At 35.2% G+C, this 20,873-nt stretch overlaps 2 protein-coding genes across 2 annotated transcripts in view; one reads left to right on the forward strand and one right to left on the reverse strand.

Annotated features, from left to right (window-relative positions):
• The window catches only part of LOC138704557 (probable glutamate receptor), a 148,329-nt gene that overhangs the window by 59,536 nt on the left and 67,920 nt on the right, over nucleotides 1-20,873 (reverse strand). The window lies entirely within an intron of this gene.
• LOC138704565 (acyl-CoA Delta-9 desaturase-like) overlaps nucleotides 18,040-20,873 on the forward strand; it is a 105,571-nt gene continuing 102,737 nt past the window's right edge. The window contains exon 1 of the mRNA XM_069832603.1: nucleotides 18,040-18,227. Within this exon, the coding sequence (XP_069688704.1) occupies nucleotides 18,055-18,227 (173 nt within the window). The 5' untranslated portion in view covers nucleotides 18,040-18,054. The remainder of the gene's footprint in view (nucleotides 18,228-20,873) is intronic.

The raw sequence follows: 20,873 nt of genomic DNA on the forward strand, positions 1-20,873 counted from the left end.
ATTGCAAGGAAGTTGAATACGATTCTCAGTAATGCACTAATGTAATGATGGTGAATCTGTGGGGAACTTTCTGAGCTTGACGATGTCATAGATGAAGACACAGGTTCCTCCAAAAAGCCAGAAATTGGACGTTTTATAACTGTACCAAGGCTGAAGTTGATTCATGCGACCAATTGTGTAGCAACTATTGTGTTTGGACGTAGAACAAGAAGGTGGCCGCTGGAGTGTTCTTCCATTTCATAAATGTTTCAGCACTCAACTCATATGTTGTTTATTATAGGATGAATACCAAAGAGAAGATACAAAGAAGAATATTTCTGAAGAACCTGGCTAAAGAAATTCTTATGGAAAACGTTGTCAGGAGAATGAGTAATCCTCATGTATCACGCAGTCTCATGGCAAGAATAAAAATATTCCTAACGGAGAGAGGCGTTGAAGTGCCACCGAAAGAACAACAAAATCAAGAAACAAGAAGTGGACCAGCATCTCAGAAAAGGAAGAGATATCATATCTGCCCTAGCACAAATTATAATAAGCATTCAACACAACGTGCTGCTTGTTTGGGACATGTATGCAAAATTCACTGCAAAGTTGTTTGCACAATATGTTGAGAATAAGCCAAGAAATGAACCGCTGTTTTGTTTTACAATGTCTGATTGAAAAGTTTTAAGACTGAAGCCAGCAGTGCTTATTGGTTTGCGGTGACATCTTAGGAATCGATGTAATAATTCAGAATGAACCCCTTTGAAGGGCATTCACTGCAGTAGCCTTTAGGTACAGTGATGTTTTATTACAAACCCAGTCAACATTTTTCAAGAATGTTTCCAAATCTAGGATAATAGTAGGAGTTTGTGTATTCCTCCAGAAGAGGACTGTAGTAGTCTTTAGGTACCATTATTATGAACCTAACCTTAAAATTTTTCAATCACACCTCGTAAAGAAACAGTATGGTTATAAGGTTTCAAAGTCATGTTTTCACTTTTCTTTAGTTGAGATTTACAAATTTCATTGTATTTAGATAATTTTCACTTTTTTAAAGTTGAGATTTACAAATTTCATAGTATTTTATTATGTTCAATATAAATAATGTACAGTTCAGAATAAACATATTTCATTTACTTCAGTTTAAACATTTTATTTACCCCATAATTTTGCCATGAATCCACGTCCACACCTTAGTTTGTGTCAATGGGTCAAATTGACCCGACGCGAGTGTTTATGTAACTTTCTACCAGGCGAGTACTTAAGGGTTAATAAGGTGTTTTCTGGGACAAAAACTTAACTACAAAATCTTGAATTTGAGATACAGAGCATTGATTTTTAAAAGCAATTCATAACTGTCAGCAATCACGCGACATTATTTTAACATCATCTTCAGAGTTGCGATTTTTAAGCGGAAGATAACTTGTGACAAGTGCGAGATGCCGATCTCGATAATTTCGAGGGAGGGAACAATACTAGGAGCCTCAAATATTGAATTCGGTTTACTGATGCTGGAAACATAACATTCTTAACCACTTCCCTGATTAACCCGAGTTAACTCGGGTTGTTAACTTGTGTCAAAATTTATTAACCCGAGTTAACTCGTTTGGGTCCCATTTTCGGTGCTAAGGATTATATCCCGAATATATACGTTTCCATTCTTTCATTAACCTTTTCGTCACTAGATGGCTACAGAAGTTAGTGATTTTGCTATATCTGGTGGTGTTTTTTGTACTTCTTCCTTGCGAGTGGAATTCTATGCTCATATAGCATTCACACACAGTACAGTAGTAAGTAGATGCTAGTTAGTTTTGGCGGTTTCTGTTTGTGTTTAGTGTCTTTTGTGCTGTTTTGTGTAAAGATGGATCAAGTTAGTGATTCCGAAACTTTTGATAAGGAATATACTTCTGTAGAAGATTAGGGAATGAAACATCGGTATCAGAAGACGAAGTTATAGACAAACAAACAAATTCAGATCAGTTGATGTCTCGTCTTTTCTACAATAGTTTGAATAGAAGACATCTGGCACCATTTCTTCTGCACCTCCGAGGTCCCCATTCCCTGAAATTTTAACATTGTTTCTGATAACAATAATTCTCAATTTTTTAAATTATTCTTTAATAATGACCTCATCAACATTATATTCGAGGAGACGATTCGGCATGCTAATAAGTGTTCACAGAATGCTGAAAATAATTCGTGGCGGCCTACTACAGACTCTGAAATACGTGTACTTTTGGGCATAGTGATACTGCAGAACATTATTCACAAACCTGAAGAACAGATGTACTGGTACAAATATGCAATGACTGCTACACCATTCTTCCCAAAACGCTCTCATATAAAAGAGCAGATACTACTGTCCGGAATGCAATGTGCCACTGTGCGTAATACCCTGCTTTCGAGTCTATCACACGACAAGCAACATTTAACGCCTTGATAACAGCACTGGTATTGTACCTCATAAATTAATCCATAAAAAAACATAGGCCTAAGTTGGTAAACAGTTCAGGAGAAAATCAACTACCAGAGCTGGAATCAAGGTGCACGAGATAACTCGGGATAATAATTCAGGTATGAATGTATGTCTATTTCATAGTGATTTTTTAGGTATGTAAGAAAATTAGTGATGTACAGTGATTCTGCAATATTAAATGACCTCTTTACGAAAATAAAAAAAATATGACACCTTTTTTTTCACAAAACTTGTAAAATATATAGTAAGGGAAGAGGTTAATGTCTTCGAGATAGCGAGCATCGTGAAGGTCGACAGACAGCCAGCGTCCCCAACATGTAGGCCTACTTTCCGGTTTAATTGAAGGCAGGTTTCTGCTTTTAAAAAATTCAGTACGTTGATCTCGACTGCATAAAGTGGTATCTAACCTCCTTTGGCAGATGATGCAGCCCAGATATATAACATCATGCAGCATGACAGAATAGAAGAACATTAGAACTTCTCTGCATTCGACATAAAGACTGCATTATCAGTTGAGCAGAAACTTATTATCTCGAACCTCTACCGGTTGTAAACATTCCCCTCGCGGTTCAGGTTATCGTACTGTTTGTTTTCTGTAATTCCTTACACGAGTAGGCCATTGGCAAAAGCAGCTACATCCTTTATATAAAAAAAGAGGGGGTTGAAAAACATGAGGAGAGCAGAAAAGGGTGATAAGAATGAGGGCAAGTATAAAGATAATGAGAAAGGAGTATAAGGCAAGCTTTAGAGCAGAAAAAGATGATAAGAATGAGGGGAAGTATAAGGAGGATGAGAAAGGGAGAATAAGATGAGCATTAGAACGGAAAAGGGCTATGAAAAGAAACGGTTTCTCTTTTAATCCTACAAATAATGACCTCAATGTTCTCTCAGTATGAGCCATTTCACACAAAATTAATATGTAGCACACATACGCATGTACTTTTGATTAAATTAAACTCAACAACGCACCGTATTCATAGAACACCAACATACCGCGAGGTATTATTGTGACGGAAGGCTAGCCACTTTTCGTACGGAGATGTAGTGAATCGATGCCACCTCCCCGGTCCCCCCTCAAGCTTGCGAGTCAAGGTGGTATACATTCCTTTAGAGGCTTCTGCCACATGCCTCGCACTGAACTCTCCATACTGGAATGACTGACAACAGAAGATAATGAGACAATAGGTATGAGGTGAAGTATAAGTAGGATGAGAAAAAAGATATGGAGAGAATAAAGAGAAAATGATTATGTGTATGAAGGGAATTATAACTAGAAAAGGAAAAGGAGGATAACAACGGCATGCAGAAGAAACGAGAATGATGTGTACGAAGAACAATATAAGGATTATTATAAAAGAAGGATAAGAAGAGAATAAAAGGGGAGAAAACGATTATGCGTATAAGGAGAGAGAAGAAAGGGAGGAGGTGAGTAAGAATAGAATGAAGAAGAGAGGAGGGTGATGTAAATATGGAAAGGTATGAGAAAGGAAAAAGGGTAATAAAAATAATGAATTGGTAAAGAGGATGATTTCTGTATGTGTAAACATAACTGGAATGGGAAAAAGAAAGAAAGAAGATAAAGAAGAGGGAAAGAGTTCGATACCTATTATGTGTGGAAATATAAGGGTAATGAGAAAAGGATAAGAAGAAAATGAAGTGGAGGGGAGGAGAGGAGAGGAGAGGACGATGTATATGTGGGGAAATATGAGAACGGAAAAAGGTTTTCTTGCGTTCTTTGCAGTAACATTCTAAATTATATGTTTAATTTCTAATAATTAATTATTACTCAGAACTAGCCGTACCTGTGCGCTTCGCTGCACCTGTTAGAAATAAATATAATGTAATTACATAATTAAAATAGGACGTTTGATCCAGGGAACATTCGTTTTTGATAGAAGGATAAATCGTTTAATATGTTCCTTAATTTAAATTGTATTTAAATAATTTCAATGTGGTCATTTCGGTCCAGAGAGCAATCTTTTGTTGCAATGATAATTCCTTTAACATGTTCCCTAATTGTTATTACATGCAACCATAGTTTAATGAAGATTGACATATCATTTAATTTTAATGTGTATACTTCATATTACTTGCTATATGTTTCCATTGAATTATGGTAATAACTTAATTTTAACCCTTGTTTTCTACGTCTTCAGTAAATGGCGCTTGGCCCATCATGGTTCTGAACCCTTCAAATAACTTAAATAGTGATACAGCATAAACAGTGATATGTAATTATATTTCTTTCGAAAATGTAAGAATTCACGGTCTCCTATGTACCATTGCCATGGAATGAATAAATGTTTTTTTTTTTCTTTCGACTCAAAAATTTTATATTTTGCACATAGGAGTTACTGCAGGAACAACAACGCTGTAATCTGAGGCGGCGGTGAAAATGAATTGTATTATTATTTTAAAAGTCTTGTATATCCTTAAATTTTACTCAAAAGTTATTGTAATAACATTATAGAATTGTGTCCATCTAAAGAAACTACACTTTCCAATGAAGAAATAATAATTAAACAATTAATTAGCTTCCGATATTACTTCATACAAACACAGAAACATTCTTTGTAGGCTATGTTTAATAGCTTTCGATTGTTGTTGTCCAAGGCCCTTTATAGACGAAGTCATTTGTTTTTATTTCAATACAGCGCCTTAGATGATGTTATTGTAATTTTAAAACTCATTTATCTCATTAAATATCAGTCCTATCAAAATTTTGTATGGAATGAAACTTATCGAAAATCATTTTTAAAGAAACTTTTCTTATGTAATATTTTTCATGAAAATGAATAATAAGGGAGATATTTCGATTTATTTAATTCAGGCCCACTTATAATCCCCTTTTAAATAAAGTATTTTGAATGCCGTATAGCCTAAAATCTAAGTTACAAGGAACTTAATTCATATTCCAATTTTCATATAAATCGGTTCAGCCATTATCGCGTGAAAAGGTAACAAACATGCAGACAGATAGACAGACAGACAGACAGACATACAAACAAAAATTTCAAAAAAGGGATTTTCGGTTTCAGGATGGTTAATTATACATGTTAACACCAATTATTTTTGGAAAATCGAAAATTACCAGAAAATTTTTGACTACAGAATTTATTATTAGTATAGATTATAGCCTATTTCTGATTGAAAATCTTTCAGACAGATATTTTAGATTAAAATAAGTTTAGAAGAATTACTCTGCAAAAATTAATGTATCGATTCATGCTCAATAGCTATAACAAAAATAGCATATAAATAATAATAATAATAATTGAGACCTTTATAAAATAGAGCAGGAAGTAATATACGAGTAAATTTCACGGAGTTTCTGTTCGCGAAATAGGCTACATTGTTATAACAACTTTTAATGCTGTTATCTGTCAATATTATATGACATAAGATTAGCTTTAGTTATCTATTTACTGTAGATGACAAACTGCTACTGCTACTGCTACTGCTACTACTACTACTACTATTTAGCCGAATCCATGAAGAAACCTGGACAATATTCGAATCAGGAAGGAGTCATTTGCAACTCAGTTCCTACCTAATACCGCTTTGATAGCTTAGTTGACATAGTGCTGGTTTACGACGACCGCTGGTCCGAGTTCAAATCTTGTATTTGACGGAGTTGTTTTTGTGGTGAGAAAGCCAAATTTGTGAGTGTTTTTCTTGAATTACTTCCGTTTTTCCCTCGTCATTCAATCAATCTTTTCCACATTTCTCCGTCTCGAAAAATAGGTAATCTCCTGTGTTTGCGTGACGGCGAATCGATCGTCTGTCATGGTGAGTGTTCCTCTCGGTTTGTCTAAAGACTTACAGATGACAATAGTGATGGGTTTCACATGAATCACAGATCTGTATAAGAGGCACCGAAGCCCTTCGAGGTTCTTGCTTGCCTGACGGGGACATGACGACTCATGTCTGACAACACCAGAACACTACTTAATGTGTAGTATACGGATTTGATGGTTTAAAATAACCGTGGCGAAAATGCCATCGTGCGCCGAGCCACTGTGTAACCTGCAACGTGCATAGCATCTATGGAGGGAGGCGAACACCCGAAGGGGAAGTAAAGCAACTGTCTGACTTATTAATGGATTTTCATTTTCCTTACGTCAAGCACTTAAATATAATTTCATGCAGTACAAGACTACAAACTAATGTTTAATACGTGTAACGAAGAAAGAAATGAACAATAAAATATACGACTAATTATCACAACCTGAAATTAACTATCTTCAGAATGTCTCTGCGACAGAGTTTCAGAATCAGGAATTATGTCACTTACTGCCAGTCATAGTTGATCACGAAGGTATTCGTCTGTCAGTCGTGATCTAAATTTGGTTTTTACTATTTTCAATCTTGAAAATAATTTTTCACAAACGTAAGTTGTAGCGAACATGGCTTCAAGAGAGCAAGCGAAATAACGAAGCTTTGGATATTTATTTTGGGCAAAGATTTGAAAAGTTCCACATTTGTCAAATCCTTACATCTAGCTTTCATTTAACATCACATTGTAAATCGGTGACTTTAAATTGAAGATCTAACCGCATTATCCGTACATCTGCTGAAAAAGTATCCACGTACAGAGGTGATGATGATGATGATGATGATGATGATGATGATGATGATGATGATGATATTTAACCTTTTAATGTTTCATAAGTAACATGTAGTATAATGCCGTTTTATGTTATACAACCTTTTTCCTCGTAATACTTGTGAACAAATCATAGACTATTTATCATTCTCCTCATATTAGCAGCAAAAAAATGCGTCCTCCCATCTTAGTTGAAACTTTCGTTTTTGTAGAGGTACATGGTTTCGAGAGAGACATTGCGACGATATGCCACTCGACAAATACAAATGGAACGGAGTTTGACTCCAGTGAGTGAGAGGGTGGGGGTTGTGGGAGGTAGGAAACGCATAGCTATCATTGCGAGCCACAATGTGCTCGTGAGTCACATTTTCGACACGGCTGGTTTAAAATGAATTCGTATTGTGTTGGATGGTGGAGCTGGCTTAGCAGGGCAGAACAACCGGAACGCAACTCATTCCATCACGGGTGTCTATTTGGATTGAATGCTCCATGTCCCGCCCGATAAGCACCTTTATATCCCTATAACTTATTCTAGCCATGCAGTAGTAATAGAGGTGTTGACAAGCATTTTTAATTACATTTTCTGGGAACACAAATAATTAAGAGAAAACATATTTTAAAGATAAAATAACGGACTCTGTTACTATAGCACCACACATTACCCAACGAGAGTGATACTAGTCGATCTTGCTTTTTTTTTTTTTTCTTTACTTATATAATCAAGGCATTCAAGTGAATAGGAATCACATGATATAGAGTAACGGGAAACCTTTGTCACTGCTATTTCTTTGCAGTATGTACTGTAAGTCCAAATAATGTATAACTTGTCAACAAACAAGATTTATCACAAAGTACAAAGAGTTTACTTAATTACACTTATCTGCAATTTAATTAGACTCTTGTAATATCCGGGGAACATTGCGCTAAGATGAGAACTGACACGAAAAACGGCAGTAGACTAAACATTTAGACCTTTTGCATAAAACTGCAATTCATACAGTATAGCCTCTACTTACTTACAAATAGCTTTTAGATAACCCGAAGATTCATTGCCGCCCTCACTTAAACCCGCCATCGGTTCCTATCCTGAGCAACATTAATCCAGTCCCTAGCATCATATCCGAAATTCCTCAAATCCATTTAAATATTATCCTCCCACCTATGTCTCGCCTCCCCAAAGGTCTTTTCCCCTCAGGTCTTCCAGCTAACGCTCTATATGCATTTCTGGATTCAGTCATACGTGCCATATGCCCTGGTCTTGATTTAATGTTTCTAATTATGCTAGGAGAAAATCCACAAACAGAGAAAACACGGAAATTTTACTTGAAGCAAGTAAAGCAATAGGTATGGAAGTAAATCCCGAAAAGACAAAGTATATGATTATGTCTCGTGACCAGAATATTGTACGAAATGAAAATATAAACATTGGATATTTATCCTTCGAAGAGGTGGAAAAATGCTAATATCTTGGAGCAACAGTAACAAATATAAATGACACTCGGGGGAAATTAAACGCAGAATAAATATGGGAAATAAGTGTTATTATTCGGTTGAGAAGCTTGTCATCAAGTCTGCTCTCAAAAAAGCAGAAAGTTAGAATTTATAAAACAGTTATATTACCGGTTCTTCTGTATGGTTGTGAAACTTGGACTCTCACTTTGAGAGAGGAACAGAGATTAAGGGTGTTTGTGAATAAAATTCTTATGAAAATATTTGGGGCTAAGAGGGATGAAGTTACAGGAGAATGGAGAAAGTTACACAACACAAAACTGTACGCATTGTATTCTTCACCTGACATAATTAGGAACATTAAATCCAGACGTTTGAGATGGGCACGGCATGTAGCACGTATGGACTAATCCAGAAATGCATATAGAGTGTTAGTTGGGAGGCCGGAGGGAAAAAGACTTTTGGTGAGGCCGAGACGTAGATGAGAGGATAATATTAAAATGGATTTGAGGGAGGTGGGATATGATGATAGAGACTGGATTAATCTTGCACAGGATAGCGACCGATGACGGGCTTATGTGAGGGCGGCAATGAACCTGCGGGTCCCTTAAAAGCCATTTGTAAGTTGTAAGTAATTATGTTAGGGGAAGAATACAATGCGTGCAGTTTCTGCGTTGTGTAACTTTCTCCTGTAACTTCATCCCTCCTAGCCCCAAATATTTCCCTAAGCATCTTATTCTCGAACACCTTTAAACAGTAGAGCCCATATGACAAAATATTTGTCATTTACATTACACCGTTCATTTAGGCATTTTGAACAATGGGAATTAAAAACATATGGATGAGTGCAAATCAAAAACCCACTCGTTACCACTAAATATCGAAGCTGTCAACATTCATTCGTTCCTAACGCAGATGCACTGGCCCTCGTGCAGTTGGTCAACTCATAGGCTAAAGCACATCTCAAGTAGCTTCGAATCAGATTCAACTGAAACTGCTGCGATGTGCAGAATTACGAAATATGAGTGATAGTCTATGTGGGAACGGAAATCATTTTACAAGCATTCTTGTGTAGTAAGGCAATATTTTTTGTACATCAAGTTGATAGGGATGATGAAAACGTTCTTTTCCTCAAATACATAGCCTATACGTTTTTTTCCAGAGCCGGGAGGTCACATGAATTGGGTATATTATAAAAGAAAGCTTGCAACATATGTGCGCCGATAAGATTTTTAAAAACAAATTGCAATATACGTCAGTACACACACGTGACACAAGAGATGGCAGATTATGTTCCCAGTGGTGTACTGTGTAATACTGAAATCAATAATTATAGGATGAACGTGTTATGAAAATTAAAACGAGAAAAAAATATTACTAAAATACCGATTCGGAATATGACAATGCAGACAAGGTTATAACAGTCTATACTAGTACAGGTTGAAATGGAGGGCGAGGAGTAAGCAACATTTTTGTTGCTAAAATTACGATCCCAATGTTTCAGTATAATAATATATAGTTAAGATAAGATTAAAAACATAAATCATGACGCAAGCTGATATGGAAACAAAAAAAAAGTCATATTCGTTTCCAACATACATACACGTGCGTCACTAAAGACCTACGTAACAGAATGAGGTATTGTACTAGACTCGCATTCGGGAGGTCCCGGGTTCAAACCCCGCAAACAGCCAACCTAACTAAGGTTTTCCATCATTACCCAGGAAAATTTCAGATTAGAAATTTGCATACCATGATTCATTACTGCCTTAATCACCATTGTCATAATCATTAATAAGAATGAAATCAGTTAAAATGAATACAAACCATCATACAACAGAAACAGAATATCAATAATATTCCACTGCCTAGTTTATATCCAAATATCCTACACACGCGATATGACATGGGTTTCAAAGTGTGTATAAATAAACTTAAGTAAAAAAAGACCAACGTATGGCGCAAAACCAAAAATGGTGTAAGATCGTTCAAGGCAAAATTGTTGTAAAATATATTTACATAATAAAGCTTATTATGTTTTAACACTATAATTACATTACTAAATTAGAAAGCAGTAGAAGTAAATGTTCGTTTTTTTCAGTATAAAAATCCCAAGGAAAAAACTATGCTCCAAAATGTAATATGTCCATACCTCACACAAATATGTACTCGTACCTTTGCTAGCTGGCTTTTAGACACATGATGGATTCATGCACTTCGACTCTTACGTAGGTCGATTTTATGTCTTAAATGAGAAGATTTTTTTCATTGCGACAGGCGGCCTGGGTGACATTCGTGAATCCGATGTTGATAGACGGGTATTCCTGCCTTAGCCCTGAGAGAGCCAGGTCCCATCCCCAGACGAGAACCTGTAAACCCCAGGGCCCGTGATCCTATATCAGATCGGAAACTTATGTTAGGTACCTTCAATACTAAAATTCACCTCAGTCTATTTTAAGTTTTGCAGTTGATAGACAAAATGAGGTATGTATGTATGTATGTATGTATGTATGTATGTATGTATGTATGTATGTATGTATGTATGTATGTATGTATGTATGTATGTATGTATGTATGTATGTATGTATGTATGTATGTATGTACGTATGTACGTGTGTATGTACGTGTGTATGTATGTATGAATTATTATACTGTATATCACCCTTACGAAAAGGTTGCAACGTTTGATCTTCGTGGTTTTTTCAAGCTTCTTGTACATAGTACTTTTTCACAAATATTGACAAAAACACGAAATGAAATTCGATCAATGAATTTTCGGGATTGCAGTGTCTCTCAGTACCTTGTAGGGATGAAACACGAGACGTATACTGATATTCTGAAGAGCTCGGGTCATAATTTATTATTTTTTAACAAAATGGAAAAACAAAAATTGTTGATTTGTTTAATAAGACAAGAGAAATAACTTATGACAAAATGTCAAGAAATAGTATTTATTGCATGCTAACAAGGAGCTTTCCGTTCGTTTTGCAATATCTCAGATTATGAAATAAGGCGAGTGGCGTGAGCGATAAGGCAACTCTATCCGCAGCAATTCGGAAGAGGAAAAGATAGGCCTATCGCCAAGGTCTCGCTCGCATCTGGTTGCCTTCTTGTCGTGCACAGCAACTCGGTATCCTTACACATTCTCCGTGATAGAAACTGCCGACAACAGGAAAATCACAAAGATTTTCATTTCATATCGGCTGATTTCCACAAAGCGTGTGACTGTATGAAACGTATTTGAAGAAGTACAAGACAATTAATAGTGAATTATGAGATTAGTATTAAATTTTTAGTACCTACGTATTTAATCTTCAATCTACGTACGTACGGACATACTGCGTGCCTTTCGTGATGTTTGGTCAGCACGATGATGGACTTCCATTTAAAACACATGATATCATACAAACGGAAAATATCCATGCCCACGACTAAGTTCCGCACATGACAAAAATTGCACTTAGCCGTTGTGTAGACTACAGTATGTCCAACTTAATACTTTTCTCACTAGACACATATCATAGCAACTAATACAATATTGTTCATGAATTTGTACTTACCAATTGATTTTATTTTAACTTGGGGTACCATGAGAAAAATTCTATAGGAGGATATGGAATGTAAACTAAGAGGACATTGCTGAAAAAAGGACTTTTTAAAAACTGGTATGAACAAAATTAAAGATAAAAACAATGACTCACTTTAGTCAGTTTTCTGACTAGTTGCTGGATCAGTACATAGATCATATATGTAACAGATAGGTCATCGTTACGTTAAAAACGGCAGCACTTTGAAGAGAACAACTGCCAGGATCGCCACCCGTCCGCCGTAAACGAACACGAGATGGCAATACAGTCGCTAATGCAATTCAAATGGGAATTATGACGTGAATCCTTATGTAACAACTAGATGGCAGCGTAGTAAACCTGACAAAAGTTGTTAACGTCAAAGCCTATAAGGCCGACCTATATGGGGTACTTATATATGATCTAGTATCAGTATTACATCTGTACCCTACTTATTGATGGAGCCCACTTTGTGCACAAGAACCTAAACAGACAAACTTATATCTTGTAACAAATAACTACGGAACTGTTTACAGGACATGTCCTTGAAATTATATTTCACCATGATGATACTTCTGACTGTCTCGTTAGCATGCGATTTCGTTCTTTTGTCCATTGAGCAGATATTAGGGAAAATACTCTCTCAGCACTTCCATTGTGACTTGGGATAAGTAAATAGAATTGACATATTTTTAAGAGTTTTGAGAAAGTTTCAGTGCTCGCAGAATTATTGGAATTGAAGAATTTGCACCGTTGTTTATCTAAAGTTAAATCTTTGTCCAAATTAACTTGATTAGCATATTTTTGTAGGCCTACATTGCAGAATCATCATCATCATCATCATCATCATCATCATCACATCCGTCACGTATTAGACCCTACAGGATCTGTTACGCCATGCCAGCGCTTGCGTGGTCTTCCCAATTTCCTCTTTCCTCGTGGTACATAAGTAAGAATCTGTTTAGGCCATCTAGTGCGATCCATCCTTTCGACATGTTTTTTCCACTGAAGTCGATATTGTTGAACAAAGTTAACTATAGGATCCATTTTTAGTTCCTGCAATATGTCCACATTTTTACGGTGTTCCAGCAAAGAGCATCCCGCTGTTCGTCGCATGAACCTCATTTCAGCTGTCGTCAGCCTTTGCTCATCAGCTTTTCTGATTGTCCATGCCTCGCTACCGTAAGTGAGGACCGGTCGAGCTAGTGTCTTATATACCTTTAGCCTTGTATGTTTCTGAACATGGGATGATTTGAAGACGGTGTTAATTACGCCAGTGATTTTTATAAATTTAGATATTTTGTTTGACATATCTTCATCAGTGATGTAAGAGAGGTTATAACCTAAATAGTTAAATGAATTAACACGTTCAATTAAAGTATTATTTATCATGATCTTACTTGGAATTGGGTTCTCTCTCGAAAATGCCATGACTTTCGTTTTCTCTTTTGAGATTTCCATATTGAAATCTGAGGCGATTATTTGCAAATTATAAATGGCTCTCTGTAAAGCATCCTCTGTTTGAGCGATAATAACCTGATCGTCGGCAAACATTAGTGTATCGAGAACTGTGTTTCGATTAATTTGAATTCCAGCATGATGACTTTGCCTCCAAATGTATAAAATATGGTTCATATATATAATAAACAACAGAGGGGAAAGACCGCACCCTTGTCTAACACCTTGGTTGATGGAAGTCCAGCTAGTAGTTCCGCGTTCAGTTCTTATGGCAATTTAATTTTGTTGATATAAATTATAAATGGAGAGAATGATTTGGTTTGGCACATTATCATAGCGTAAAATCTCTAAAAGTTTATTTCTATCAACTCTATCAAAAGCTTTTATGAAATCAATAAAAGCTAAGTGGGTTTGAATATTAAATTCTCTGTGCTTTTCAATTAAAATCCTCATGGTGAAATAGCTGTCACAACATGATCTTCCTTTTCGGAATACATTCTGTTCTTCAGTGATTTTGTCTTCGTAAAGATGTGATAGTTTATTTTTGATTATGGCTGTATAGATCTTATATCCAGAATTGAGAAGACTTATACCCCTGTAATTTTCACATAATTTTTTGTTTCCTTTCCTTATTAACATTGCAGAATAAAATTGATAAAATAGCTTAGAATCATGAATACTGACATTTTTAGAGTGTAAAAATCCATTGCATGTCAATAGGTCATCAGAGTTTATGTTTTTTATGTGCTACAGCTTCAACCACTGAAAGCAGTTAAATTCTTTCATAGCTTTTCACCATTTGTTTAGATATTCTATGCATAATATCGCACATTATTCAATATTCATATTAATTCTAGTTGAAATGCGAAATGCCGGACATTTCAAATTTTTTTTAATGCCTCCCGGACAGGATAGAATGTTTAAAAGAGAGGGCATGTCGTCCTTTTGCCGGACGGATGGTAACCCTAATTTTAACAAATACGCAATATTAATACAGGTAAGCAGATTAATATCATACAATCACGCTGGCTCAACATATGTAAACATGGGGGTCGTGTGAAGTGTTGAGGGGGATCTCGAAATGATTTATATAATAAAACAAAAAATGCCTCATTAACATATATTTATTTTGTATTTAGATACATAAGCAACGTTCAACAGAAAATAAAAAAAAAATGTTTCAGTAGTTATAAAGTAAAATATAATTAATGCGACCAATGTACCCGTTTTTCATAAAGTAGCTTCTCAAATCTGGATTCAGCATTCCATACACACACAGAAATATCATTTTCAAGTTCAAGAAGATTTCTCGCTTTTATTTTGATGGAAATCAAAGACGAGAAACTTGATTCGCATAAATACGAGATTGCAAAATTTATTTTTTTTTTAATTTAAGGATTTGTTTTGCTAGCACAAAATTGGTCTAAACTCTGCGAAAAAAAAAGGTAAAGATTGGTAATATTGTGATAGTTCTTTTTGAGACTTTATTACTATTTTACTGAGCGAGAGGAAGACTGGTTCTTTGCGTCAACGTATTAAGGGAATGTTCGTGGACAAAAACCGGTCCTTCTCTCGCTCAGTAAAATTGTAATAAGTTCTCAAAAAGAACTATCACAATATTACTCGTATGATAATATTACCAACCTTTACCCTATAATACAGTTTTAACATATGATCAGTAAGTACATATTTCAAAGAAGAAAGGGATTGCTTTGTTAAATCATTACCTGATTTTGAGAAGCCCCACAAGTCAAACATTTTCAAACATGAATATTGAGCCATATTCTTACTTACTTACGTATGGCTTTTAAGTAATCCGGAGGTTCATTGCCGCCCTCACATAAGCCCGCCATCGGTCCCTATCCTGAGCAAGATTAATCCAGTCTCTATCATCATATCCCACCTCCCTCAAATCCATTTTAATATTATACTCCCATTTACGTCTCGGCCTCCCCAAAGGTCTTATTCCCTCCGTCTCCCAACTAACACTCTATTTGCATTTCTGAATTCGCCCGTACGTGCTACATACCCTGTCCACCTCAAACGTCTGGATTTATTGGCCGTAATTATGTCAGATGAAGAATACAATGCGTGCAGTTCTGTGTTGTGTAACTTTCTCCATTCTCCTGTAACTTCATCCCTCTTAGCCCCAAATATTTTCCTAAGGATCTTATTCTCAAACACCCTTAATCTCTGTTCTTTTCTCAAAGTGAGAGTCCAAGTTTCACAACCATACAGAACAACCGGTAATATAACTGTTTTATAAATTCTAACTTTCAGATTTTATGATAGCAGACTAGATGACAAAAGCTTCTCAACCGAATAATAACAGGCATTTCCCATATTTATTCTGTGTTTAATTTCCTCTCGAGTGTCATGTTTTGTTTTTTACGGTGATAGATTGTAAGCCCTTCGCCCAACCCCCAAGTTGGAGGACCACCACTTATCGACTGTCAACGACTGCTTATTCAATATATTCGCAGCTACCCTCCACATCTGGAGGCCGTCTCCTCTATGAGCTATATTCTATTTAAAAAATATATGATTTTGCATAACAGAAGTATTCGTTATATTTTTACCAACATTTCCCATTTCAAATATTCCAATTCTTAACTCATGCGTTTCGTTTAAACAGTTTTTTTGTGTTTTCTCAAAACTTTGTACAAGTATTTCGTGACGAGGTCTCTCAAAAAACCAATTCAATTATATTCAGTTTTGTTTGGGTTTAACTGCATATTCATTTTTTTCCCTGCTTTAATGTACTCTGTCGGCACGTGTCCTGCAATGTTCGAGCATGAGAGACAACAAAGACATTAAAGACTTTCATCTCATTTCATTGAAAAAATAATCGCAAGATCTGTGCTAAAATCCTTAAGCGGTTAAAACATGAAGGGGTGGGAGTGGAGGACAGCGAATATTTTTAATAAGGTGGAGCAAACACAACAGAACTCCTTCGGCGAATATCGAACTTCATACTCCAGCGTTCCTCAAACTTTTTTGAAAACAGTTCCGCGGACCACTTCACTCTTGTTCCCTTCGAAAGCAAATTTATCATTTTTGTAGCACATTTTAATAGCCTACCAGTATACCTATATTTTAAAATAGAATTAATTAATTAAAATTAATTTAATTCAATTATTTTTATATTAGTATTAACTAATTAAGTTAATTTTAATAGAAGAAAATTCATTCTCTTTTTTTTTTTATATAATTCAAGGTATTAGAGTTTGGATAATCTTTAACTCATTAACTAAAAAAAAAAAAAAATAAATAAATGTTGGTACTCACAATAATGAGATGAATGAGCCTGCCGTTTCTTGCACAGTTGTTCTTTACTTGGATGTATGCTGGCACGCTTAAGTCGGAGATCGTCACATACATCAAGTCGATTTTGGTATTTCCTTTTATTAGAGTTAGTGATGAAAACCCTTTCTCACACAGATACGTAGAAGCAAACTGAATTATAATCTCTAAAGCACCATTGTACAGTTCACTATATTCTCTTTTCACTTATGGTGAGGTCCAGAAATTAACCATATCTTCCGCTTGGAATTTCATTTTAAGTCCGGTGTCATTCGAGAGTTCAATTAACTGCTCTCTTTCACTCAATGAGTTTATTTTCAATATCGCAATGAAAGGGATCACGAACCCATGAACATTTTATTTATTATTATACTAGTAGAGATAAGGCCTCAGAGTTGTATTGTATTATTGGTGTACGACGTACAGTACGTGACCATTTCAATGTGCAGACTAGGTGTCAGCAAAAATATTAAGAAAGTCATAAGTACATGAAAAGGTTCGGTACTTTGGTCCTCTGTTATGAATTCGGGTGGTCCCTGGCTGGGTTACAGGCGCCAGATGTGTAGGGAAAATAAGCCGAGAAACACCACGTTCATAATGCTTTAAATCTCTCTTTGGTTGTTGAGAGTAGAGTGGGAAGTCGGTAGACAGGTAGGGAATAAATTTCATTAAATGTCAATATTGGGAGAAAAAGTGAAAGGCCATTGCCATGTGTCATTTCCAAACTCTGAGATTTTCAGCTATAGTAAATACGCAATTCGTTTGAATTTTATTTTTTCTTCCGTCTTTTTTGAAGGACCACATGGAAAGACCTCGAGGACCACTGGTGGTCCGCGGACCACAGTTTGAGAAACGCTGTGACATACTCCACAAACTTGAGCCGAACATAGCGCCTGTAATGCACGTGGCTAGTCGGAATTATCTACATTGAGTAACATTGGAAATAAAAACTAGCCGATTGATTTTACCTCCCTTTCAAAGTATAGTGGATATTCAGAGACGCTGAGATGAAAGTAACGGCAAGAATGAAATAAAAGCATAATGAGAACAGTAGACAAACTGAAGTACTCCGGGGAAACCTATCTCACAATCGCTTCGTACACCACAAAACCCACAGATCTGATGGGTGTCAAACTGATATCCTTTTCCTTATGCCAGAGATCAAAAGGTAGAAAACAATATGCTTGTACGTTTGTTACGAAATCTTCCCGATTATGGTTTCGAGCCTCGGCGCGATGTACTTGCACACGCGTTCTGAAATTGCAGCAACAGCATATTCATCTAGATGTGATGAGGGTGGCAGATTCTTGGCGGCTTCAGTTCAGGTTGGAATCACCGCGTCTTGGTATGGCAATGAAGCTGTGTCGAAGCTTCTTCAGTGCAGCAAGTAAGTGGATTGTAAATCATTATTCAATATCCCTATAAACTGAACTTGCTATTCATAGACAATGCGATAACGCAGTAGATAATGATGGAATCTGCATACCAAGATAAATCGAAATATTTTTATGAAATAGTATATTACGATACAAAGTTGGTAAGTGCTTTTACAAAATCAAGATTAAGTTTGAAAAACGAGCAGAGCGAGTTTTTCAATCTCCAGGATTCTGTAATGCAATTCACAAACGTATATTGTACAACAATTTTTGCAGAACATTTTTAAAAATACAAATACAATATATTTTACATTGGTAATTCAGAGCAATATTATTCCTAAGCCTTCGAAAAACTGCACTGGTAATGGTAACTAAGTAACAATAAGTACACTGTAATGAGTCCATTTCAGTACAGTTTTATGTTATGAAGAATGGTTTCTCTAGTAACAAGTTCCTGTGTGGGAATTCTAACTTTCAACGCCTATCAACAATAACTGTAAATACAGCAAAAACACGATGGTGCAAAAACTTCTATTATTATGTTTATCTTTTCCGCAAATGCTCTATAACTTAGTAACGAGCTTTAAATGTACCCAATTTTTCTCTAGAGTTTATTCATCTCTATCATGGAATAACGAAATGTGTCAAAAAGTACGGAATCTTCGAAGTTAAATTTCAGTGATGGATTATATTGTTCTACTAGCCGTACCTGTGCGCTCCGCTGCACTCGTTAGAAATAAATATAAAGTAATTACATAATTAAAATAGGACATTTGATCCAGGGAATATTCGTGTTTGATAGAAGGATAAATCGTTTAATATGTTACTTAATTTAAATTATATTTAAAATATTAAAATGCGATCATTTTGATCCAGAGACCACTCATTTGGTGCAATTACAATTCCTTTAACATGTTTCTTAATTGTTATTACCAATTATTTTTGGAAAAGCGAAAATTAACAGAAAAATTTTGGCTACAGATTTATTATTATGGTTATATTATATTATATTATGAAAAAAGTGTGTTGATAACGGATGTACTCGAATTAGAAAGTTTTTAATTTGTTGTGGGAGCTCTTGAATCTCAGGAGGAACAACTTTTACAACAGGGCAACTTAATCTGCTTGGCTCATTACCCAATTTTTTTGCATTGCATTTATTGCATATGTATTTTATGTATTTTAACACGATTCAATTGAGCATAGTTAAAATTTGAATTATAAAATAATGGATTGCTAAGCTAACGTACTATTACTGCATACTAAATCAATACACTCTCGTTGTTCGTTAATTCTCTGAGATAAAAATGAATATGTTCATAAACATTATTATAAGAAATACAGGAAATCAATATACAGAATAACCTATCAAGTTTTCTGTGCATAAGAAGCTATTTTAATCTTACCTGTCCTCAATTCACTTACAAGTTACTGTAATAACATTATAGCATTATGTCTATCCAGAGGAACTACACTTTCCAATGATGAAATAATAATTAATTATACAAATCGGTTAATTTAGCTTCCGATATTACTTCATAAAAACACAGAAACATTGTCTGTAGGCTATGTTTCATAGCTTTCGATTGTTGTGTCCAAGCCCCTTACAGACGAAGTCATTTGTTTTTTATTTCAATACACCGCCTTAGATGGCAGTTATTTTAATTTTAAAACTCATTTATCTCATTAAATATCAGTCCTATCAAAATTTTTCAGTGAATAAAACTTATCAGAAATAATTTTTAAAGAAACTTTTGTTATGTAACATATTTCACAAAAATCAATAATAAGCGAGATATTTCGATTTATTTAATTCAGGCCCCTTATAACCCCTCTTTTAAATAACGTATTTTGAATGCCATATAGCCTATAATCTAAGTTACAACGAACTTAATTTATATTTCAATTTTCATCGAAATCGGTTCAGCCATTATCGCGTGAAAAGGTAACAAACATACAGACAGACAGACAGACATACAAACAAAAATTTCAAAAAAGCGATTTTCGGTTCCAGGGTGGTTAATTATATATGTTAGGACCAATTATTTTTGGAAAATCGAAAATTACCAGATAAATTTCGGCTACAGATTTATTATTAGTAGTCGACCTGGTTGGCAAGTTGGTATAGCGCTGGCCTTCTATGCCCAAGGTTGCGGGTTCGATCCCGGGCCAGGTCGATGGCATTTAAGTGTGCTTAAATGCGACAGACTCATGTCAGTAGATTTACTGGCATGTAAAAGAACTCCCGTGGGACAAAATTCCGGCACATCCGGCGACGCTGATATAACCTCTGCAGTTGCCAGCGTCGTTAAATAAAACATAACAACATTTTTTATTATTAGTATAGATAATGTATTATTATTATTTTATTATTATTATTATTATTATTATTATTATTATTATTATTATTATTATTATTATTATTACGATAGTTACAACATGTTTAATCATTTGTCACTTACTATTACAAATATTATTATTATTATTATTATTATTATTATTATTATTATTATTATTATTACTATTATCACTATTGTTACAATTATTTGGACTCTCGCTTGAGAAAGGAACAGAGCGTAAGGATGTTCGAGAATAAGGTGCTTCGGAAAATATTTGTTATTAAAAGGGATGAAGTTACAGGAAAATGGAGAAAAATT

Source organism: Periplaneta americana, chromosome 1, assembly GCF_040183065.1.
Source record: "Periplaneta americana isolate PAMFEO1 chromosome 1, P.americana_PAMFEO1_priV1, whole genome shotgun sequence".
Taxonomy (NCBI): domain Eukaryota; kingdom Metazoa; phylum Arthropoda; class Insecta; order Blattodea; family Blattidae; genus Periplaneta; species Periplaneta americana.